The sequence below is a fragment of the Pipistrellus hanaki genome (genome assembly GCF_964339955.1).
Source record: "Pipistrellus hanaki genome assembly, chromosome: 3".
Taxonomy (NCBI): Eukaryota; Metazoa; Chordata; class Mammalia; order Chiroptera; family Vespertilionidae; genus Pipistrellus; species Pipistrellus hanaki.
The window spans coordinates 77105560-77131754 of NC_140505.1; the positions used below are offsets into that span (position 1 = coordinate 77105560).

At 39.2% G+C, this 26195-nt stretch overlaps 1 protein-coding gene across 1 annotated transcript in view; it reads left to right on the plus strand.

Annotated features, from left to right (window-relative positions):
* Positions 1-26195, plus strand: part of GTF2F2 (general transcription factor IIF subunit 2) — a 142941-nt gene that overhangs the window by 106867 nt on the left and 9879 nt on the right. Inside the window, exon 7 of the mRNA XM_084879492.1 lies at positions 12854-12997. Within this exon, the coding sequence (XP_084735618.1) occupies positions 12854-12997 (144 nt within the window). The remainder of the gene's footprint in view (positions 1-12853; positions 12998-26195) is intronic.

A 26195-nucleotide genomic window follows, 5' to 3' on the forward strand; every position in this document is an offset into this window, starting at 1 on the left:
CAACTACCCTTTCCTGCAGGCCTTGTCCCTCCCAACTGCCCTTCCCTGCAGGCCTGGTTGCCCCCAACTTCCTTCCTCTGCTGGCTTGGTCTCCCCTAACTGCCCTTCCCTACAGGCCTGATCACCCCCAACTGCCCTCCCTTGCAGGCCTGGTCCATCCCAACTGCCCTCTCCTGCTTGTCTGATCGCCACAATTGCCCTCCCCTGCCGGCCATCTTGTGACAATGTGGGGGCAGCCATCTTGTGACGACATGGGGGCGGCCATCTGTGACAATGTGGGGGCGGCCATCTTGTGGTGACGTAAGGGCATGAGGGCCACCTAGGGTTTTATTAGTATAGATAGATATAGATTGTCTTCTCTCAACAACAGATGTTGTTGTTTTTTGTTTTGTTTTTAATATATTTTATTGATTTTTTTACAGAGAGAAAGGGAGAGGGATAGAGAGCTAGAAACATCAATGAGAAACATCGACCAGCTGCCTCCTATACACTCCCCACTGGGAATGTGCCCGCAACCAATGTACATGCCCTTGACTGGAATCAAACCTGGACCCTTGAGTCCACAGACAGACGCTCTATCCATTGAGCCAAACCGGTTTCAGCAACAGCAGATGTTTTTTAAGTGCCTGCTTGTGCCTCAGATACCTACTTCTGCTGAACCAAATATATAAAATTCCTGTCTTCAAGGAGCTATTGTTTCTTTCAGTCTCTGGTTGTGCCTTTTCAGACCCAGTAGGGTATATATCTCTATTTCCTTTGAACTAGTGAGTCCACATTTCTAAAAACCTTTTTTTTTCTTTTTTTTCTAAATTCCACTACAAAAGTCGGTCTTATTATACAGCTACAGACGATAATTTCTGATGCAAAAGAAAAATCTCTTAGGTTAGTCAAAGCTGGCACTTTGCTACTGTCAAAACTCTGATCTTCCTCTAGTTCATATTCTTAGTGACATTGGCACTATAACTTACCTGGCAAGTATAGAAGATAGGTTCCAAATGTTGTATTTTTAGCATGTTTTAACATTTGCTTATTTATTTTTACTAATAAAATACAAATACATTCTGAACTCCTTATTAGGATATAAATCTGTAACATCCACTTTAAAGGCTTTTTAATATTAAGTGACCTTTCAGTTCATTAAGATTTTGTTTACACATAAACAAAGATTGACTATTATTTGCCACATTGCATTATTTGGATGTTTATTAATTTTTCCATGGAAGTGTATCAGAATGGATGGAGGTACCTTCATAGCTTTTAAAAACATATTCAGTATTAGAGCATAATATCAGCTATAGGAAAAGTATAAAACTTGTATTGTTGTTAACAAAAAAGACATTGATTTTTTTAAAAGATTGTGAAACATCAACATAGTTCAATAAGAATAACTTAGAGGTTGTATAATTAAGACATTAATGAAAAATGTTAAACTCAATATAATGTTGAAATGTTTTCCAAGTTTTTCCAGGTAGAGCTATATAAACATGAATCCCAGTACTTTAACAGTTGAGGTTCTTAGAATACATTTCCAGGATAAAAATAAGGAAACAAATGAGTGCAAAAAATAAAAGAGGGTCCAGCTCAGTGGTAGAGCATTGACCCATGAACCAGGAGGTCACGGTTCCATTCCAAGTCAGGGCACATGCCTGGGGTCGTGCAGGAGGCAACTGATCAGTGATTCTCTCTCATTATTGATGTTTCTATTCTTCTCTCTGAAATCAGTGAAAACTTATTAAAAAAATAAAAGGGGGGGTGAAAAATGGTATATGTATTTCTAAAAGTATATCTCTGCATTTGATCAGAAAGAAACCACCTTGCATTTACCCCTAGAAATTTTCCATCCATATATATAATCTCCCAGTATTGAAATTCCCACTTTGTACATGAAGCTATTCTAAGCATTACATTTAAATTTACCTCTTTAGTTCATGAACTATCCGGCATATAATACCTACATACTTATCATTCAGAAAACATTTATCGAGTTAAAAGGAAATATACAGCCTAGCGGTTTCACAGTGGTTAGAGTGTCAGCCTATGGAACAAAGGGTCACTGGTTCAATTCCCAGTTAAGGACACATATCTCCCTTGCAGGTTCAATCCCTGGCCCCCAGTTCAGAGCATGCAGAAGACTACTTATCGATATGTCTCACATCAATATTTCTCTCCCCCGCCCCCTCTCACCCTTCCCTTCCACTCTCTCTCAAAAAAAAAAAAAAAAAAAATCAATGGAAAAAATATCCTTGGGTGAGGGTTTAAAAACAAAAGAATTATATAATTAGCCTTATATCTTAATTTACTTCTTTCCTGAAAGCAGGACCCTGAAAACCCTCCCCTTACTAGGATATGACCGGTCAGGTTTCTTCCCTGGTGGCCTTTCCTTTGTTTTAAATTTTCACTAAGTTTATGAACCTTGAACCACTTCATGTAGGACATTTTCCAAAGTAAGATTTTTGAAACACTAATTTTGTTTGAACCTCTTTGGGGGGAAAAGGTTGTGTAAAAAGGATTCTCTGTTAAAGGAACTTGTAGATTCTGATTATATCCTCCCCTCTTCAAAACTGACACAGTATTTAATATACTGTGGAACCTCAGTTCTCAAACTTAATTTATCTGGAAGGCTGTGAAAGAAGCGATTTGTTTGAAGATGGAACCATTTTTCTCCATTAGAAATAATGTAAATGGAATTAATCTGTTCCAGACCCCCTTGATTCCTTGTTTTAACCTTTCTTATGTACAGTACATGTCAAAGGAACTGTTTAATCTATACATAAATACTTCTTTTCTTAAATTTTTTGCAATACCCCTCACTAGCCTTAAACTAATCATTCAGTCCAGGGATGTCTTTTAGGTCAGTATGCAGCATCTTTGCTTGTTCATGTATCACTGCCTCCAAAATGGCTGTCACTGGCTAACTGCTTTTCATTTATCAAAATCAACAGTTTTTTTACATTGTCAATTGTCTATAATCATTGTTTCTTTCACACCCTTAGCACCATTAGCACTCTTGACGACCACTTTATGTTTTAAAATTATACTATTCATTGATTTTGCCAGCAACAAAAAGCATTCTCTCCTTTGTTGCCTGAGAGAGGCTTTTGTCTTGCTGAGGTGTCAGCTGGGAGGGGTTGTCCGTTTAAAAACCAAAGTTTGGATTGACAGCAGAGGCATTTTTTCCTGTGAAAACTTAGTTGAGAACAAAATTGATTGAAATGGGAGTCGGCCGAGAAACAAAGTTTGACTGGATTAATGTTGGAAACCTTTAGGAATTTGTTTAATCCTGCACTTTGCAAACATTTTAATATTAAATCCCCTTCTCCATTATTTGAAGTAGTGAAAGCAAACTTTCGAAGTAATATGTTGTTGCTCTGCAGCAGTGGCTCAGTGGTTGAGTGTTGACCTATGAACCAGGAGGTCATGGTTGGATTCCTACCCTGTTTTCCCGAAAATAAGAGTGTCTTATATTAATTTTTTCTCCCAAAGTTGCGCTAGGTCTTATTTTCAGGGGATGTCTTATCTTTCCATGCGCTAGGTCTTATTTTCAGAGGATGTCTTATTTTCGGGGAAACACGGTAGTACAGGGCACATGCCTGAGTCTCAGGCTCGATCCACAATGGGAGGGCGTGCAGGAGGCAGCCAATCAATGATTCTCTCTCATTATTGATGTTTCTATCTCTCTCCTTTCTATCTGAAATCTATAAAAATGTAAAAGAAAAGAAAAATAATGAAAATTAAGCATTCAAAACATGACAGATCACTATATTTTGAGAGCAAAACACTTTTTTATAATTTTGACAAATTAAAACTTACTCTTAAAATGTTTTCTTTTTATTTCATTCCTTTAAATGTATTCATATTAATACAATACATTTTTATAATTTAAAAATAGATATACATAGTTTACGCTGTAATAAGATAAATGCTGTTTCTGTTGCTGGGGGGGGGGGGGAATTCCTGGGGTACCACTAGAATAGGCATTTCCAGAGGCCCACAGGAGAATGAGATGTGTGGTGAAAAGTTATTTTTGTGGAATTACATGGTTTCCAAAGCCCCATTTCCCTTAATCCAGTTCTGGAAGGTGTGCAACTGGGGCTTCAGTAGAGCTGGAAGCAAAGCCAGTGTCCACAGTTTCCATTCAGTGGTGGAACAGGGTCCAGCACAGCATTAGGCTTGTTACAGTCCATCGATCCATTGTGTGGGTTCACATGGCCATGGGCCATATGGGCGAATGCAGGAGAGCCAGGAGAGCACGCCCCCTGCAGCAGGAATCCCAATAGAATCAAGAGGGCACACTCCTTTGTTTAGGAGATTAAATATAGAATCTTCCCAGGCTTGCAGTGGCCACGCCTACTCTGGCCAATGGCCTGTTCCCAGGTGTGTCTGACAGACAAGTACCTTCCTTATGCCACCCAGACTTTACATGCAGGGGACAGACCGGTGGTGTCCTGGGGAGTTTAAACTTCAGCTTCCTGGGAAAACTGCACAAATGGCATGTCTGTAAAATTTGGCTTTCCCTTTGCTCCTTCCCAGTTTTCATAACTAGGTTAAATTACAACAGTATCAATGCTTTAAATTTTTCACTGACAGAGTTGTGTAATCGAAATATGGAGTCAGCTGGTGTGAAAGATTCCTTCCAGTTCCCTCTATCTCTGATTGCAAGTAAGGGTGCTTCTGTTTCTGTATGTGTATTTTGATTGATTTTATGGACATTATCGTCTAGCCTGTGTAAATTTCACCGCATTTTTATTAAGTAGTCCACAGTCTTATGACCTTTTCTCATAAGGAATCATGTTTCTGTTAGATAGTGGTCCCCAATGCTAGCTGTACCCTAGAATCATCTGGGAAGCTTTTTTAAAAAGAAAAATACTTCCAGAAATTGATTTAATTGATATGATGTGAAGCTAGCTGTCTTAAAATTTCCAAGCTACCTGGATAATTGTAGCATGCAATTCTGATCCAAATAGACAGGAACTTTTTATAGGTCTGCTTGTCATCTTCTGTTGGGGGGAGACTAGGAAATCTCTTCCCTCCAGATCTGAGGTTTTTAAAAAGAATATTTTCTTATCTTTATCATTCCCTTTGTGTTCTCCAGCCCCAGCTTGGAAAAAAATATACATGTATCTCCCCTAGGAAAACTTAACTAGAAAATTATTCTTGGAAGGAATAGAATTATTATGTAAAATCTTGAGATAAGCCTATGGGAACTAGAAAGAAGATTCATTTTTATGTGTACTCTATTTCCTTTCATGTGGCAACCAACTGTATTAATCTTCAGAACTGTAAGGTTATTGAGGAGGGAGCTTTATTATTATTATTTTTTTTAGTTATATGTACAAATTTAGAATTTTGCTGACTAATATAAATGCCTGTAGGACTATATCATAAAGACCTGTCAGCGATATTTGCCTTTTGTGCTGTAGTATAATATAATTATACTACATGCTTTTGTCCGTTTGAATTTGCACACCAAGGACTGGCTTACTCTAAAGAAGTACTTTGGACACACTAGGTAGAAATGGAAGCACTGGGAGTGGGGATCTTTCATAAGGATTTAAAATGCAAATCATGGTAATCAAGGCTGTCATGCTTACTTCAGACGTCAAAAGCCTGCACAAAGACTGCCTTGACAAAGCAATCAAAGTATTCCTGCAAACAACAATCTAGAATTTGCAGACATTTGTATTACAATATTTTAATTGGCAGTGAATGGCATTTATAATTTTAGTGATTGAGATTTCATAATGATGGTTGAACATCTCTATATCACATCTACATTGCATTTTAAACATTTGGTTGCATTTTAGTCTTGAATAATTTTTTTTCTCTAGTGAAGATAAAATTGTGTATGCTGGATATTTTGGATTGTAAAAATTTGTAACTGGAGACTACATTTAAATTTCTTTCTGAATTGACATTTCTATTTAGCTGGTTATGCAGTGGTCACAGAGGGCAGATATAGGCTATGTAATGCAAATTCACATAATATAAAAGCTATTCCTAGTCTATTAACTGTCCTACTTATATTTTATGGTGGCTGCTAACAACTTAGACATCTCTGACTGCTTTGAGTATTATTTTCTTACAATGCCTGTGCACCAGTGCAAACAGGATGCCCAAAAGGAAAAGAGCTAAAAAGAGAAGAAATGGCATGGTCTCAAAACTGTAGTCTTCTAAATAGTCTAGTTCATATCATTTGTAGTTTATTTATAGAATTCATTTTATTTGTAGTACAAAGTTGTGAGTATAATATTAAGCTCATCATTTCTGCACTGGCCAGGTGGCTCAGCTGAATAGAGCGTCATCCCCATGTGCTAATGTTTCAGCTTTGATCCTTGGTCAGAACACATACAAGAATCAACCAATGACACATAAATCTATCTCTATCTCTCTGTCTCTGTCTTTCTTTCTCTCCCCACCGCCTCTCTCTCAGATCAGTAAATAATCATTTTTAAAGAAAGACTATCATTTCTACATTGTTTAATTTTAAAAAGAAAAGTTAGGAACATTAGTTTTGTCCTGAGTATAAAATTATTAGTAATTTAATGACCATGGAAGTAATTTAACTCCCTTTTATAATTACACTAGAGGCCTGGTGCACAAATTCATGCACCAGTGGGGCCTCTTAGCCTGCGGGATCGGGCCGAAACAGACTCTCCAATATCCCCAGATTGTGAGAGGGAGCAGGCTGAGGGACCCTACCTGTGCACATTGGGGCCAGGGAGAGACTGCGGGAGGGCTCCAGGGCATGTCCGGCCTGTCTCACTCAGTCCCAGTTGTCTCACTCAATCTCAACTGACTGGACCTCAGAAGCAAGCTAACCTACCACTTGAAGCGTCTGCCCCTTGGTGGTCAGTGCACATCATAGCAAGTAGTTGAGTGGCCTTCGTTTGAACAAATGACAAGACACTTAGTATATTAGGCTTTTATTATATAGGATATACATTGGAACTATCAGATATTACAGAGCAGAATTTGGATTGTGAATCTGCCTTAGAAATTATCAAAAGATATTTAGCATATTATACAATAGTATAAAAATTTTGTTTTAAGACTATTTTATAGCTTATCCATAGTGTAGGCCCTGAAGGCATTAAAGAGATATTCCATTTTTTGTTTTTAAATAAGTGTAAGGTTAAATTTCTAATACTTAAATTTCTCTGATGAGGAATACTTCCATTTTTGTCATTTCTTTGTCAATAATTTGTTATTATTTTATATGTCTGGGTTTTCAGATTATACTTTTAAATGTTTTAATTTTACTGTCAGAGTAAAATTAGGCTGCACTGCCCTTAGGTATTGATCTGTTTTTCCCTAATTTAAAGTAGGAAAGCACCAACATTAATGCAGTATTTTTTTTAGATTGAAATATGTAAACCAAGATTAAGAGACAAAAGATCTGGGTAGAATTTGGTACTTTTCTCACTACTTATTAACATTGCTAATCACAACTTAATTTTATCCTTTTAGTTTTTTTTTATTTTTTTTTATTTCAGAGAGGAAAGAAGAGAGAGAGATAGAAACATCAATAATGAGAGAGAATCATTGATTTGCTGCCTCCTGCACCCCAACACTGGGGATTGACCCCAAAACCCAAGCATTTGCCCTAACCAAGGAATCAAACTGTGACCCTCCTGGTTCATAGGTTGATACTCAAACGCTGAGCCACACCAGCCAGGCTCAGTTTGATTTTAATGTTTCTTTCTAACTTACTTTAAATTCTTTCCTTGGATTCGGGCCTTCTTGGGTCTGAAATGTGGCTCTGGGGTTTAGACAACTTAATAACAAACACTTTAAAAGTTTCTCTCTGCTGCCAAATAATGTGTGTGACCTCTCTGAATTGGGCTCTCTTGCTTTATCAGTAGGTTTCTTTATTTGAAAACATTTTTTTATTAATCTTCCTAGCTTCTCTGTTTTTTTACACAAGAGAGAGACTTCTCAGGGTGGAAGCTGAACATATCATTTTTTTCTTTTCTGTTTCCTGAATTTAACCCTTTCTTCTTTCAGCATAAATTAAGGCTAGGAAGGGAGGGCAGACATACCATACAACTGTGCCTCCATACAGAGAATACAAAAGCCTAACACTGGTCTTTTGCTAAACACCCACTTCCTCCCTGCTGTTTTTCTTGAGGATGAAATCCCACATCCCACTCAAGCCTGTGAGAATGGAATAGGCTTTCCCCACCCCTCCTTAGCTGATTCTCGCTCCTCTTTTCTACATCCCAAAGTTTTTCTTACCTCCCATTTGGTCAGAATAAAGGATTAGAACAGCTTCATCCCCTGGTCCAAACTTGTTCCTACTTTTTTAGCAGCCCCCCTTTCTAGATTGTCCATCACAGTATAAAAGATAAACCCAGTCAAGCGCAGTGCAACAGTGGAAGAGGATTTTGGGTGTAAGTACAATTGTAACCAGGGAAAATAGATATATTTTAGTCATTGGTTAGTAAAGCAAGGCTTAAAATATTAATCCCTTAAGTGTTCTATGATATGTATTTTTTTTAATCCAAAGACCCTTGTGCTTGGATTTATGAGTTTTGTCCTGTCTGTCATGCTTTCTTTCTTTATCTTATAGCCATTCTCTTAGTTCTATCCTTCTTTTGATCCTAAAGAAAGAAAATTCTTTCTTTCTTTCTTTCTTTTTAATATATTTTATTGATTTTTTACAGAGAGGAAGGGAGAGAGATAGAGAGCTAGAAACGTCGATGAGGGAGAAACATTGACCAGCTGCCTCCTGCACACCCCCCACTGGGGATGTGCCCGCAACCAACGTACATGCCCCTGACTGGGATCGAACCTGGGACCTTTCAGTGTGCAGACCGACACTCTACCACTGAGCCAAACCGGTTTCGGCAGAAAATTCTTGAGTGGACCTCATGTCCGTCCCTTTTGGTCTTTGACCTCTTACAGCTTCCTCTCTTGCTGAATCGGGGTAGACTTTATACTTCTGTCTTTGTCCTTAAATGCATTTTATCATCTGTTTCTCCATCTTGGAAGACTTGGATTTTCTTCTTGGGCATAGATTTCTCTAATCTCTCCCCTCTAGTCTTTCTTCTAGCTCTTCTAGTCCCTCTATTCTTCTCTAATGAATCTTTAGCTTCCCATAGTTGTTTCTTTCATGCTCTTCCCACTCAGAAAACGTTGCGACTGGCTGCATTTCATTTCTTCCCAATATGGTCTGTGTCATGCATGTCCTTTTTTTTTCTTTTTCTTTTCAGCATTATGATCTTGTTCTAGGAGCTTTGTGATCTATCACATTTCAAATGCTCAAGGTTGAGCATCCATCTATGAACCAGGAGGTCACTGTTCCATTCCTGGTCAGGGCATAAGACCCGGGTTGTGGGCTCGATCCTCACTGTAGGGCTGTGCAGGGAGCAGCCAATCAATGATTATCTCTCATCATTGATGTTTCTATCTCTCTCTCCTTCTCTCCTCCTCTCTGAAATCAATAAAAAAAATTTTTAATAAAATGCTCAAGGTCCTCTATAAACATTTTAGTACATGAGCCACAAGAAAGGGATACATTTTGTAAGATGCTACCTTATTTGCCTTGTATCTTAGTGCAGTGGGTATCCCATAGTCTATGTGTAATATTTTAAAGCGATGAATTGATTCATTTTCTAAATTGAATAAATTTGACATGTAACATTGGGTAAATTTAAGTTGTACATGTTACTTTGATATATGTTTCCTATATAATAAAAGGCTAATATGCAAATCAACCAAACAGCGGCATGACTGGTCACTATGATGCGCACTGACTACCAGAGCACACTCAGTGCAGGAGCTGCCCCCTGGTGGTCAGTGTGCTCCCACAGGAGGAGCGCCATTCAGCCAGAAGCCCTCAACTGGGCTCATGGCTGGCAAGTGCAGTGTTGGTGCCGGGTGCCTCTCCCACCTCCGCATCAGCACTAGGGATGTCCGACTGATGGCTTAGGGAAGCAGGCCTAAGCCATCAGTTGGACATCCACCAAGGGCTCCCAGACTGCGAGAGGGCACAGACTGAGCTGAGGGACCCATCCAGTATGTGCCCTCTTGCAATCTGGGAGTCGTCGGTGGATTACTAGAGGCCTGGTGCACAAAATTCATGCACTGTGGGGGGTGTCCCTCAGCCCAGCCTGCACCTTCTCCAATCTGGGACCCCTCTCACAATCCGAGACACTTGCCTCCCAACTGCTCACCTGCCTGCCTGATTGCCCCTAATCGCTTCTGCCTGCCAGCCTGATAGCCATCTAACCGTCCCCCTCCCCTCCTGATCAACACCTAACTGCTCCCTTGCAGGTCCAGTCACCCCCAATTGCCCTCCCCTGCCAGCCTGATCCCCTCCAGCTTCCCTCTCCTTCTGGCCTGGTCGCCCTTAACTGCCCTCCCCTGCAGGCCTGGTCCCCTGCAATTGCCCTCCCTTGCTGGCCTGATCACCCACAACTGCCCTCCCCTGCTGGCCGTCTTTTGGCAGCCATCTTGTGATCACATGGGTATGGCCATCTTATGACCATGTAGGGGTGGCCATCTTGTGACCACACGGGTATGGCCATCTGTGACCATATGGGTATGGCCATCTGTGAACACGTGAGGATAGCCATCTTGTTATGACATGGGGGTGGCCATCTTGAGATGACATGGGCGTGGCCACCTTGTGACCACATGGGCGCAGCCATCTTGTGCGTGGGCGTGAGTACCTTTTTATTACATAGGATTATTATATAGGATTGTCCTTGTGATGTATACCATATTACATAATTATAGTAAATGTTATCTATATTCATACCACATAATTAAAGTAGAATATTGTCTATATTCACTACACTGTGCTCTAAATCTCTGTGGCTTATCCACGCTTGTTGCAAGTTTATGCCCTTACACACCATAACTCTTCTCTCTCTACCTCCGAAGATGAATAGAGTTTGAATTTTACTCCTAAGGTCTACATATCAAAAAAATTAAGGCAGCTGAAACTGATTTGGCTCAGTAGATAGAGTGTCAGCCTGCAGACTGAAAAGTCCCAGGTTCTACTCCGGTCAAGGGCATGTATCTTGGTTGCGGGCACATCCCCAGTAGGGGGTGTGCAAGAGGCAGCTGATCAATGATTCTCTCTCATCAATGTTTCTAACTCTCTATTCCTCTCCCTTCCTCCATAAAAAAAATCAATAAAATATATTTAAGGAAAAAAATTAAGGCGATTGTTGGGCCTTTTTCCTTGTCTAGTTTCTAGTTTTATTTACTTGAAAGACAGATATTCTTTGTTGTCATAGTTACCTCTTGCCACTAATGTGAAAATTTTTAATTAAGTATAAGATAGGTTTTTAATCTTAACATCAGTAGAAACTAAATATTATCTTTTTAATAAATCTTCATTGTTGCCGAAACCGGTTTGGCTCAGTGGTAGAGCGTCGGTCTGCGGACTGAAAGGTCCCAGGTTCGATTCCGGTCAAGGGCATGTACATTGGTTGCGGGCACATCCCCGGTAGTGGGTGTGCAAGAGGCAGCTGGTCGATGTTTCTCTCTCATCGACGTTTCTAGCTCTCTCCCTTCCTCTCTGTAAAAAAATCAACAACAAAAAATAAAATCGCTTCTAGGGTGAACTACATTACTTAAAAAATAAAAAATAAATCTTCATTGTTAAAATAGAGTAAGACCAACTGTATGAGGCTGAAATTTATGTAGTGATTTATTGTAAGTTTTTAAAGTATTTCATTACTTTGGAGTCAAGCCCCTAAATTTTAGTTATTCCAGTGGATGCACAGCAGATTGCTCTCTGGCAGCTGTCACTTGCTGATGCTTTATTTACTAGGTGGGCTGGCTGCTGCAGTTTATATATAGTTCTTCCAACAAGTTCCTGTTGCCTTATTAAAATGAAGTTGTTTCTAAGAAAATTAAAAGTTTAATCAGCTGAAAGTTTGCATATTTTCAATAAAAAGATAATTTTTTACAAATAAATGAGTCTCTGGATGATAACACTATAATTAAATCTATACATCCCCTTAGTGTCATCCTTTACTTCATTTTATAGAAGAAATGAGATCAGGAAGATCACCCAGTCGGGGTGAGAAGCAGCCTCCTGTTACTGCCCACATTCTTGGCTTTTTACCAATGCTTCCCAAACTTGTCACTTCCTACAGAACCTGTTCTATGATCTACCAGTCTCTCTACCTTCTGGCTGGCCCTAGATCCCCCCAATTTGAAAGATGTTACCTACTAACCTACATTTCTTAGATAAATGTACTGTATTTTGGACAATCAAAAACAAAAGAATTTAAAGTTAGACTTCCTGATCAATATGAGCTAATAAGTAGCCACACTGAATTGATAGAAATTTGGCAAAGAAAGCCCCTCCCCCCCCCCTTTTTTATAGAAATGGACACATTGCATAAAGCTAAATTTAGGAAATAATGAAAATGGTTTATAAATCGATATTAATGCTGACCTAATACTTTTAGAGCCTTAAAGATCTGAGGATCCCTGGGAGCAGTGAGGACCCCAGGTTCCGAACCACTGCTCTTAAACCTGCTACCTTACAGTTTAAAATCTAATTGTTATTTGGATGTCTAAAAAGAAAAGGCCTGGCCCAGCCAATGTTGAGCAGTGGTTGAGCATTGACCTATAACCCAGGAGGTCACAGTTCGATTCTCAGTCAGGGCAGATACTCGGGTAATGGGCTTGATTCCCAGTAGGGGGCATGCAGGAGACAGCCATTCAATGATTCTCTCTCATCATTAATATTTCTATGTCTTTCTCCCTCTCCTTTGTTCTCTGAAATCAATAAAAATGTATTTTTTTAAAAAAGGAAAGAAAGAAAATGCCTGTTTCAAAGTGATCATGTTGAATTGATGCTTTTATTTCTTTTGTTTTTTGCACATAGATTGAATATGAAAGGAAAAAGAAAGAAGATGGAAAACGAGCTCGAGCTGATAAACAATATGTTTTAGACATGCTATTTTCGGCTTTTGAGAAACATCAGTATTATAATCTTAAGGACTTAGTGGACATCACAAAACAGCCTGTGGTATGTATATGCTCACACTGATCCATTAAGTGTATCCTTCATTAACAGTGCACCACTGAAGAGAGGTGTATCAACTGTAAGTTCACATGCACCATGCTAATGCCAGAAAGGGTATCTTGATGTGGCTTTCTTTTGTTTATAACATCAGCTTCATTATTTGAATTTCAAGTATATTTAATATTAATAGTTGGATAAGAAATAAAGGTGAATTTATCCTCCTTTTGACTGATCCTGAACATTAAGCCTGAAGTCGTTTTTTTTATGTAGTTTCTAGTCTTTCTTATGTTCTCCTAGATTCCTCCAAAAAAGCTCAACTCCTTTTTTTAATTGGAAAATGTGTCTTAGGAGAATCATATTCTTTTAAGAGTCATACTAGTCTGTCACAATGAGAGAGTTTATTCTGCCTTGTGGGCTATTCTGAAATGAAATACTACCTAACATTAGCATTAGATCCTTTTAAACTGGCAGTACTGCCTCCTGATGCTTGTTGAGACTGTAGTAAGGGATGCCTATTTTGCATTTTTAAGGAAATAAATTGAAATATTTGAAATCTTTATTCTTTAAATCATCATTTTTTTTTACCAATTCTCCAGACTTTTGTGCAGGTTTGGTAATAATTTGTATTTCTAATCCATTTAAAATGCTGGAATTAAGTAAAGGGATCCAAATCCTTTCTCCAGCCTTTGACATTTCCTTCTGTTTCTCTTTCTTATACTTAGTGTTAGCAAAGCATCAAATTGAATTATAACAGTATTTACTTACAAGTTTTAAAAGTTAAATGCAAAACCTTTTATTTTCTGTCCTTTTATCTAATTTCTTTGATCAGTTGTCCACTTTGCTAGTATGCTCCAAAATATGTTAATTCTAACTGTTCTGTTTATTTGCTTCAGAATATGTACAAGATAAACAGTTTTTAAAAACTTTTTAACATAACCAGATCATTTCTTAATAAAGGACCTAGCTTGGTTCTTTTTCCCCCTGTTTATTCAAAGATGTAGGAAATGATTTATGAAACTTCAGTATGGCCGAAACCGGTTTGACTCAATGGATAGAGCGTCGGCTTGGGAACTGAAAGGTCCCGGGTTCGATTCCGGTCAAGGGCATGTACCTTGGTTGCGGGCATATCCCCAGTAGGGGGTGTGCAAGAGGCAGCTGATCGATGACTCTCTCTCATCGATGTTTCTAACTCTATCTCTCTTCCTTCCTCTCTGTACAAAATCAATAAAATATTTAAAAAAAAAAAAAAAAGAAACTTCAGTATGGATTGAACAGTTTCTCACTTCTGTAGAGATTTCTCTACTGTTGTACCTCAATCTTTTACTTTTTCATTAAGAAATTTAAATTCCAAAATATCTAATTTTTTTAAAACAGGAAAGTGCTCATCCTACAGTATTATCAACTAATCTTAATGACTTCATTCCCTTCAGCATCAAAGCCTCAGAAACAGCATTCTAAGCTAGGAAGAATGTTGAAATAGAATAATTCATTAGCTAAGCCATGTTTCTTCAGTTTTAATGGAGTCTATCTTTGTGTTTTATGTAAATATGAAGTCAAACCGGAAACTCTGAATACAAACAACATATTTTCATTGAATAATAATACCATGTATGGAAATAGACATTATAGAGGGACATTCAGAAGGTACTAGCAAAAGAGTTTCTTTGCCTTAACATGCAATGGCACTTTTTTATTAATAGTGATACAACAAATCTATTACTATGTCATACATAACATTCATACTATGTACACATACATACAACATGCCTTTATAGGCAATTTGGGATAGCCTATTACTCCTAGGCTACAAGAGTGTACAGCATGTTACTGTACAAAACAAGAGATAAAATTAAGCACAAGAGGAAATGATACTATCAAGAGATTCAATAAATACGAGATGTGTGAGGCTGCTGCCAGCGAAACAAGGCATACTGTTTTTTGTGGGGGGGTTTTGGTGTTTGGGGGGGTTAAATATATTTTATTGATTTTTTTTACAGAGAGGAAGGGAGAGAGATAGAGTCAGAAACATCGATGAGAGAGAAACATCAATCAGCTGCCTCCTGCACACCTCCCACTGGGGTTGTGCCCACAACCAAGGTACATGCCTCTGACCGGAATCAAACCTGGGACTTTTCAGTCCACAGGCCGACACTCCATCCACTGAGCCAAACTGGCCAGGGCGTGGCATACTGTTTTATAGCAAACTTTTTTAATGCTTTTTTTTTTTTTTTTTTAATAACTACTACTAGTTCTACTATAACTACTTCAACTACTACTACATAACAAATATGGCTACTTGGGCCCACCTAGTTCCTCAAGGAACTAGAGTTTTCAGAGATGACAGGCCAAAGGGACAGCTAACTCAGGGATGATTGATTGAGTTCAGCTTACCATTGGGTGTTCTTGATTGAGCTAAACTGATCCAAACTTATATTTAATATAATCTTAACTGTTTAAAGTATTGTATAAGTCTACTTTTTCCCCCATTGACCTCTCCCCGGCTGCCCCCACCCCCAACAATGGCGTGTTTTTAAAGTGTATTCATCTGCATTTATGAAAAGGGATAACTAATGATTCTCTCAATTTTGGTTCTTCAGATAATTTTTATGTGTTAGTACTCAGTGAATCTCAAAATGGAGCTTTCTTTAATTCATTGGCTTTAAGAGGATCCAGTAATCTCTTGAATATGTACAAAAAGGTATGGATTTTTCTGGGGAGAAGATCCATATGACCCTCAAAGAGCTTGTGAACCCGTGATCTAGTAACTAACTTATTTTATAATAATTTTTTAAAATATTTTTTATTGATTTCAGAGATGAAGAGAGAGGGAGAGAGATAGATACATCAGTGATAAGAGAGAATCATTGATTGGCTGCTACCTGCACACCCCACACTGGGGTTGGAGCCTGCAATCTGGGGTTATGCCCTGACTGGGAATCAAACTGTGATTTCCCCATTCATAGGTCGACATTCAACCACTGAGCCACACTGCTTGGGCATAATAGTTTTATTATTTAGAGACTGAATTGCCTCAGCAAGCATAAGATTCTTAAATACAGAATTGTATATTCACATCCCTATTTATATACTCTGAATATTTTTTTTAATAAATCTTTATTGTTCATATTATTACAAATGTTCCTCTTTCCCCCCCCCTCCATTGCTCCCCTCCACAGGTTCCCACCCCACCCTCTGCCCTTCCCCCCCCCCCCATTGTCCTCATCCATAGGTGCAGTTTATGTGCAGTCTCTTCCCACATCTCCCTTTCCCCTTTTCCCCAAGAATCGTCAGTTCACTCTCCTTCCATACCTCTGATTCTATTATATTCAATAGTTAATATTGTTCATCAGTTGTTGTTTTTTTAATTTCCTTGGTTTTTAGATTCACTTGTTGATAGTTACATATTTGTTGTTCATAGTTTTTATCTTTATTTACTTTCTCTTCCGAAAGAACCCCCTTCAGCAATTGATATAATTCTGGTTTGGTAGTGATGAACTCCTTTAGCTTGTTTTTATTAGTGAAGCTCTTTATCTGGCCTTTGATTCTGAGTGATAGCTTTGCTGGGTAGATTATTTTTGGCTGTAGGTTCTTACTATTCATCACCTTGAATATTTCTTGCCTTTACCATCTGGCCTGCATGGTTTCTGTTGAGAAATTAGCTGACAATCGTATAGGTGCTCCTTTATAGGTAACTACCTGCTTTGCTCTTGCTGCTTTTAATATTCTCTCTTTGTCTTTTGCTCTTGCTTCCTGGACTTGTAAGTCTAATTCTTTCACCAGGTGAGGGAAGTTTTCTGTCACTATTTCTTTCAGTATGTTTTCAATATCTTGCTCTCTCATCTTCTGGGACCCCCCATAATTCTGATGTTGGCTCGCTTGAAGTTATCCCAGAGGTTTCTTACATTATCTTCAATTTTCTGGATTTTCTTGCCTTCTTTCTTCTGCGGAGGAGTGTCTTCTGGCTCTTTATGTTCCAAATCTTTGACTTGATTCTTGCGATCTTCCATTCTGTTTTTAGGACTCTGTAAAATATTTTTTATTTTAGACAATGTATTCTTTATTTCTTGTTGATCCCTTATTTCTTGTTGATTCCTTATTAATTTTAGTTGATCTCTTTTCATATCTTCATAGGTCTTATTGACCTTTTCTAGGAAATTCTTTAAAAACCTTATAAGCGTAGATTATATTCAGTTGCTTTTTGTCCTCCATTTCTTTCGTTTGTGATCTATTTCGTTGTCTCGGCATTTTCGCAGCTTCCCTGATGGGGCGGAGTTTCAGGGTGGAGCCTACAGCCTTGGCTTCCGTCAGCCCCGCCCTATGCGGCTCCTGAGTCGCAGGGTCTTTCAGTACTCGCTGCAAGCACCTCTGAGAGAAAGGTGCCCTCGATTTTCTCCTGCTACCAAACAGTCTAGGCTCTCCCCCAATGAGCCCGGAACTGGCGTTCAGTTCAGTTGGAAGTGGAGTTGGAGGTGGCGTTCAGAGCAGTCTGGAGCTTTTATCTCCTTCCCGCCAGGGCAATCCCGCAGCACAGCCAACCGTCCGTACTCTGCATGCAATGTGCGCGCCTCCGGGGGCTCTGCCTTTCGACGCTCCCCTGGGATTCTGCCTCACAGCCCCGGCTCCCTCTGTTTGAGCCTGGGTCCCCAGGGTCTGGCCTAGAACTGGGTTTCAGCGCTGTCGGATCTGGGGTTCAGCACGGTCGGAGCTTTTATCTCCTTCCCGCTAGGGAACGCCAGCCAGGAAGGAAGGAAGGAAAGAAGGGAGGAAGGGAGGGAAGGGAGGAACGCCAGCCAGGAAGGGAGGGAGGGAAGGAGGGAGGGAGGGAGGGAGGGAAAGGAGGGAGGGAAGGGAGGGAGGGAAGGGAAAGGAGGGAGGGAGGGAAGGGAGGGAGGGAAGGAAGGAAAAGTGACCAAAGCCCAACTCGTCTTCATGTAGGTAACTGTTCCCTGTAAAAGGTACACATTACAATAAGTGAGTTTGTTCTAATGCTCATCTGTACACTCTTACTAATTTGATTTTAGTCTGAGCAGCAATGAGAATGAAGGAACCCAGTGAAGCATAAAGATCCCCAAAAAGGGTTTCCTGATAGGATGGAAATAGTACTGGATTTGGAGTTATGAAATTTGAGTTTAAGTCCCAGCCATTTAGCCAATTAGTCCTGGACAAGATACTTAAATATGTTTAATGTATATTAAATATTTAACATTCAAATTACTTAACATATGACATACTTAATATAAAATGTACCTATTGCTTATATTAAATGTTATGATACCATGTTTCCCCAAAAATAAGACATCCTCCGAAAATAAGACCTACTTACAGGTTTCCTTCTGAGTGAAATATAAGGCATCCCCCGAAAATAAGGCCCCCCCAGGCTAAACATGAGAGATTTGGTCCACTGATTCTGAAAGAAATGGAGTCACAAGAAATTCAGGAATTGGATTGTTATGATGATGTTCCAGAAGATGATGACATGATTGTCATTGAATAAATGAGTAAATTCTTGATACTGTAGGATTCAGTTTATCTGGTTTGTGTTGACAACTACCGTATTACTATACCGTATACAGGTAATAAATTTCCTTTATTTTCATTTAACAATAAATGTGTACCGTATTCTTCTTCATGGAAAAATAAGACATCCCCTGAAAATAAGACCTAGCGCATCTTTGGGAGCAAAAATTAATATAAGACACTGTCTTATTTTCGGGGAAACAGGGTATTATAAAATTAAAATATGTGTTTAAAATAATACCATTTATAGTATTCCTATAAATAATTAATGTTTATGAAAGATGCATTAACTGTCAAGTATTTTCCAAATAATATTTTTAATATTATTATGAAACACATTTTTTAGTCCCATGTAAAAGGGAAAATACTTTGTTCATGTTAATAATCACCTTTTTAGTGCCTGAATTTAATGACATTCTCTCATTTTTACATGGTTTCCAATACAACTTTTGAGAAGTTTCTAACCATGAAGTATATCATTTCAACACATCCTCATTAATACTACTACCATATTCTTAAGTTATCATGTGCTTTCTGGCCTTTCAAATGTCATTTTTATGCATTCTGAGTGAATTTTTAAGTATTTTCTTGATTTTTTTCAGTTACTTCTTTTTCATATTTTTCTTCCTAGAAGGCTTTACTCCTATAAACAAAATTATTAATTAGAGATGCTGTCCTCAGGGCCAGTCTTTCTTTCTCGTTTATCAGTATATGATTTGCATAAACAATCAAGGAGTTAAAGGGCAAATAAGCTGATTTAAAAGGCCAAGCTCTGGTAACTGATGTAAAGTCAGAAACACTATCAGTATCATTTAAAGGCGTGTTCTTATAGTTCATATGTTGGCTACCCAAACTCAACTATTAGAGGAATTCTATTTTTTGTCCCCTGGCAATTTTTGATCTGTCATTTTGAATGTGTTACATCTAGTCTTTTTTATTATTATTCTTTATTGTGTCTAGTCTTCCTTTATATTTCATTACATCTTAAAAGCAGAATCATATATAAAATAGGATTTCCTCCAAAAATACAAATCATGAGAAACTTTATCTAATTGCTCCCTTTGAAACATTAAACTGCCAAGATCACTTTGAGCACTAACACTCTTTTCTAGCACAGATCCAATTTACCAGGGTTCCTTTAAATACTTTCTATTAGAAGTATCATCCAAAATCAGCTCTCCTGATAACTGAACCATTTAATTTCTTTGTGCTGCATCCATTGAATTTGAGGTCAAGAATTAGGGAAATGCATCTAAACCCCCTGTAAATCAACATACCCAGTCCTATCAATCCCGTGAATAATTTTTGTTTAGTTAAGAATGTTATTGAACTGTTTGTATGCCTTTTTTAAGGTAAATTCAAATCAACAAGAAAAACTAAGCAAAATTTTTATTTTGAGGCAGCTTGATTCCCATACTTCACGTTCCCTAGCACTGAACAATGCTCAACAGGTTGTTCCTTATTTACACGAGGTAGGCTTTTCATTAAGTAGTGCAGCAATAAGGTAATGTTAATCTAATACCCAGAGATTTTCAGACAGGCCAGAGTCAAATTAAATAGAAGTAACTTAAGCACAGTTTGGCATTAGGAAGATATATTTTTTTAAAGGATAAAATTACTAGAAAATTTTACATATTGAGAATTTCTCCTGTCAAAAAATAAACTTTTATTTACCAATATATGCTATTATATATCTGTGAATTGGTTGGGACTCTTAGTTGTAAGGAATAGAAACTCAACTCAAACTAACTAACTTAAATAGAAATAGAATTTATTGGCTACAGTAGCTGGGAAGTTCAGGAATGAACCTACCTTTAGATCCAGATACTAATATTTTTTAGTTAGAACTGTCCCTTTCCATCTCTCATAATCATTCTATTTCTTAGGCAGGATCTTGCCATACAGAAGCCAGAATGATCCCCCAAAAGCAGCCTATAGCTAGCAACCCCTAAGCAAGAAGAGAATATCTGTCGTGACTATTCCACTAAAAACCCCAGGGAAGATCTTATTGACCTGGTAGAGGTTTGTGCCCATTCCTGAACCAAGAGATTAGGATAGGAGTACTCTGCCAACCAGGGCCCACTGCCTGTACAGAGTTAACACCTAATCAATGTTAATCATTTTATTGTAGTCTCAAGTTTGGTGTGCTCAAAGCAGAACTCATGATTTCTACACCCCTCCAAAGCTTTCCCCAGACTACTCCATTTAAAGTGACACCACCATTCCCCAAATTGCTCAAGCCAGATACCCATATTCCTCTTCATTATATATACATAGAATGTGTGTGTGTGTGTGTGTGTGTGTGTACTTTTATTATATAACTAGAGGCCCAGTGCATGAAATTCGTGCACAGAGGCAGGGTGTCCCTCAGCCCAGCCTGCACCCTCCAATCTGGGGCCCTCAAGGGGTGTCTGTCTGCCCCTTTATACCCAGTCCCAGTGGGATCAGGCCTAAACAGGCAGTTGGACATCCCTCTCAAAATCCAGGACTGCTGGCTCCCAACTGCTCGCCTGCCTGCCTTCCTGATTGCCCTTAACCACTTCTGCCTGCCAGCCTGATCACCCCCTAACCACTTTCCTGCCAGCCTGATTGATGCCTAACTGCTCCCCTGCCAGCCTGTTTGCCCCCAACTTCCCTCCTCTGCCGGCCTGGTCACCCCTAACTGCCCTCCCCTGCAGGGTTGATCACCTCCAACTGCCCTCCCTTGCAGGCCTGGTACCTCCCAACTGCCCTACCCTGCTGGCCATCTTGTGGTGGCCATCTTGTGTCCACATGGGGCAGGATCTTTGACCAGATGGGGGCAACCATCTTGTGTGTTGGAATGATGATCAATCTGCATAATACTCTTTTATTAGATAGGATTTATATAATTAAAATTTTATATATATATACATTTGACTCAGGATCTTATAGATAACCTTTCTAATGTATAGAGCCGAAGAAGGGAGTTGCTTAGTGGCTTAAACCCAATTGTCCTGACTTCAGTCTAGGAATATCTCTTACTACAATATATTGCCTCTTCTATATTCTGACACTGACACACACACACACACACACACACCTACACTAATAAAAAATAAGATGCAAATTGACCATACCTTTGCGATGCCACCAGCCAATCAGGAGTGAGTATGCAAATTAACTCAACAAAGATGGCAGGTTAATTTGCATACACTGGTGCCAAGTGGCCAAGGCAATGATGCAGGCCTTCCACACTGTCCCACCCACTCTGGGCCTCTGGGCAGCATGGGAAGGTGGAAAGGTGACTCCGGGCCAGAGCAAAAAGGTAGATCTGGCTGGAGCAAAGGCATTGCCGGCAGCCAGGGTAAGGAAGGCCCATTCTTGCATGAATCTTAGTGCACCAGGCCTCGTGTGTGTGTGTGTGTGTGTATAATCTGTAGATAAACAAGGAAAATGTTTTTCTTAACAGTCTTGGCCAAGTGGCTCAGTTGGTTGGAGTGTCATTCTGTACATCAAAAGGTTGTGGATTCATTCCCAGTTAAGGGCATATACCTAGGTTGCAGGTTTGATCTTTTGTGGGAGGGATGTGTGTCTCTCATATCAATGTGTGTCTCTCATACTGATGTTTCTCTCTCCTTTTGTCTTTCCTCCCTCCCCCCTTTCTACACTCTCTAAAAATCAATGGAAAAAATTGGATAAGGAATTTTTTCCTCTCCTAACAATAGGAATCCCTTTTAATGAAAAAATAGAATAAAAAGCTAATTTCTCTCTCGGGCAAACTGCTTTCTAATTTCTCTATCATTAAGGACTAGAGGCCCAGTGCATGAAAATTCATCCACTAGAAGGGGAGGGCGGAAGATCCCTCAGCCCGGCCTGCCCCCTCTCATACTCCAGGAGCCCTGGGGCGGGAGGCAACCTAGTGATCTGGGCAAGGTGATGCCCCATCACATCTCTGCTGCTGCCGCTGCCACTGCCACGCAAGCTCAGGCAGCCATTATCCAAGGTTTGCCTGTGCCTGAAGTGTTGGCTGAGCAGCTGCTTTCAGAGGCTTGCCTGCACCTCGGGCCAGCCCTGGGCAGCTGGGGGGCTCAGAGGACTGGGGGACTCCAGAGGCACGCACCCCGGTAGGGCTGAGAGGACTGGGCACCCCCATCATGTGGCTGTGGGCGCCGCCATCTTTGAGGGCAGGGCAGTCAATTAGCATATTCCCTCCTTATTGTTTGTGGGTGCCGCCATCTTTGCAATGTATTAGCAAAAGGTCAATTAGCGTATTCCCTCTTTATTAAATAGAATCATCATCATCATTAATCTAAAGCAGATATGTAGGAATAGAATTTAAGCTTTACCTCAGCTCATTTAGTTCCTAATCCAAGTAAAAATAGGTATTTTTTATTATTTTTTTTATTAAATTATTATTTTTGTACATATACCAATGCCCCCCCCCTTCCGTACATACCCTCCCTCCCCAGAGTTTTGTGTCCATTGGTTGTACTTATATGCATGTATACAAGTCCTTCGGTTGATCTTTTATCTCCCCCAGATCTCCCCAACCTCCCCGCTGTAATTTGACAGTCTGCTTGTTGCTTTACTGTCTCTATATCTATCTTTTGGTTCTTCAGTTTATAATGTTCTTTATCATCCATAAATAAGTAAGGTCATGTGGTGTCTCTCTTTCATTGACTGGCTTGTTTCACTCAGCATGATGTTCTCCAATTCCATCCAGGTTGCTGCAAACGATGAGAATTTTTTCTTTTTAAAAATAGGTATTTTTAGCCGAAACCGGTTTGGCTCAGTGGTAGAGCGTCGGTCTGCGGACTGAAAGGTCCCAGGTTCGATTCCGGTCAAGGGCATGTACCTTGGTTGCGGGCACATCCCCAGTAGGGGGTGTGCAAGAGGCAGCTGGTTGATGTTTCTCTCTCATCGATGTTTCTAGCTCTCTATCTCTCTCCCTTCCTCTCTGTAAAAAATCAATAAAATATATTTTAAAAAATAATAATAAAATAAAATAAAAATAGGTATTTTTAAATGTTTGAAACTTATTCCCAAATTTACTACTTAATAAGTTTTGTTTTCTCTTTTTTCCCCTCCTAAATATTTATCATCTTTTAACTGGAAATTATTATTTTTAAATGGTGCTATTAAAACTAAAAAGACCACCAATTTCCCAATAGAGCATTTTAATTAATGGCAGTCCTTTGTGAGACTCCTGTTACTTTTCTTTCTTTCTTTCTTTCTTTCTTTCTTTCTTTCTTTCTTTCTTTCTTTCTTTCTTTTTTTCTTTCCTTCCTTCCTTCCTTCCTTCCTTCCTTCCTTCCTTCCCTTCCTTCCTTCCCTTCCTTCCTTCCTTCCTTCCTTCCTTCCTTCCTTCCTTCCTTCCTTCCTTCCTTCCTTCCTTCCTTCCTTCCTTTCTCTTTCTTTCTCTTTCTTTCTCTTTCTTTCTTTCTTTCTTTTCTCACCTGAGGATATTTTTTCCACTGATTTTTCAGAAATCAGGGGAAAGGAGGAAGAAGAGGGGGTGGAAGGAGAGAAACATCAATGTGAGAAAGACACATCGATAGGTTGCCTCTCACACATGCCCCAACTGAGGCCCAGAATCAAACCCACAACCCTTTAATGTGCAGTCTAATACCCTAACCACTGAGCAATCAGCCAGGGCTGTTGTGTGTTTTTTAAGTAATTATTTGCTAACTTTATGAAGTGAAGCCTTAATTACAAGGTTTAAAATACGAAATGTCATGCTAAAATATATAAATTATTAACTATGTTAGATATAAATGGATAAAATTTAAATATTTATGAGGTTTAAATATTTTCCCTATGAATAAAATGTACTAATAAGCAATAGTTCTACCAAGTTTATTATGGGATAGTAACATTTTCTCTTTCACCTTATATGGTTTGTTTTGGCCTTTTTTTAAAATCATGTTTCTGAATAAGGTAAAATTTGGGTTAATTTACTAACATGACCAACTGAGTCCAGATTTTACTTGAGATATTATATTGATAAAAGTAATATCTGAGCCCTAACTGATTGTCTCAGTGGATACAGCATTGGCCTTCCAGGGTCCCAGGTTGATCTCGGTCAAGGGCATATACCTTGGTTGTGGGCACATCCCCAGTAGGGGGTGTGCAGGAGGCAGCTGATCGATGTTTCTCTCTCATTGATGTTTTTAACTCTCTCCCAATCCCTCACCCTTCCTCTCTGTAAAAAAATCAATAAAATATACTTTTTAAAAAGTAATAAGTAACATAGGCATCCAGAGAACAAAATTGGGCATTTATTTATATACAAATTTACATAGAATTTTTACTTAATAGCAGTTGGTCACAATATTTATATTTTATCTGAAAATTGCATTACCCATAAACTCTCCCCCTCCACCCCGTCCTTCCTGTCCCATTTGATTTAAAGGAAGGTAAAGTAAGTTCTTAAGCTTATTAACCTCTTCCTCCTGATTTTATACATTCCCTACGCATGCTGAGACTTGTTTTTGGGCTTGCAATTCTTATGGGAATTGCCTCAGGAGAGAAATCATCTTCTTTGCATTGTTCTCTGAATTAGAAAAAATATAGATTTAGTTAAGTGTTTGAAGCCTCCCAGTTTCTCCATCTCAGAGGGGCATTGAGATACCCCAGCAAATGGCAGACCTTGTAGTGCTGGCCTAAAACTCTGTACTACAGCATTATAGAACCATTCCTTCTAGAATGTCCCAACACAGATATTCTAGTTCCATCATGTTTTCCTGTATATATGAACTGACAGACAGAGCCAGCCACTGTTGGACACATTACTTTACCCATGATAATTTAATACTTTAAAAATTGTGTTATCTCAATTTGTTATGATCTGAAGAGGTCTCCTTTTCTCTCCAAATTTAAAAGCTTTATTTTCAGTACAACTTTAAAAAGTTATAGTTCAGTGGATTTTAATATATTCACACAGTTGTATAACCATCAACCACAATCAATTTTAGAACATTTTTTTCACTCCAGGAAGACCCCATACCTATCACTCGCCCTTTCCTTTTTTCTTTCGTCTTTTTAAAATATTTTTTAAATTATTTTCAGGGAGAAAGGAAAAGGGGGTGGGGGAGGGAGGGAGAGAGAGAGAGAAGAGAGAGAGAGAGAGAGAGAGAGAGAGAGAGAGAGAGAGAGAGAGAGAGAGACATCAATGATGAGAGAGAATCATTGAGCAGCTGCCTCCTGCATGGCCCCTGCAACTCAGGCATATGCCCTTGACTGGAATTGAACCTGGAATCCTTCGTTCACAGGCTGATGGTCTATCCTCTAGGCCAAACTGGCTAGGAACCTCTTTCCTCTTATCCCAGACCCTAAGCAAGCACTAGTCTACTTTCTGTCTTTATAGATTTGCCTATTTTAGAAATTTCATGTAAATGGAACCATATAATATGTGATATCTTATGACTGGCTTCTCTCATTTAGGCATAATATTTTCAAGTTTTATTCATGGTGTAGCACTTGCCAGTATTTCATTCCTTTTTATTGCCAAACTAGAGGCCCAGTGCATGATATTCGTGCACTCGGGGGCAGGGGTCCTTCAGTCCAGCCTGCACCCTCTCTCAGTCCAGAAGCCCAGGGGATCGGGCTTAAGCAAGTAGTCAGACATCCTTCTCACAGTCTGGGGCTCTTGCAGTCCGGGACCCTTTGTTCCTTACCTCAGCCTCCAAGGCAGCACTAAGGAGCAGCGCTGCGCTCCCACTGA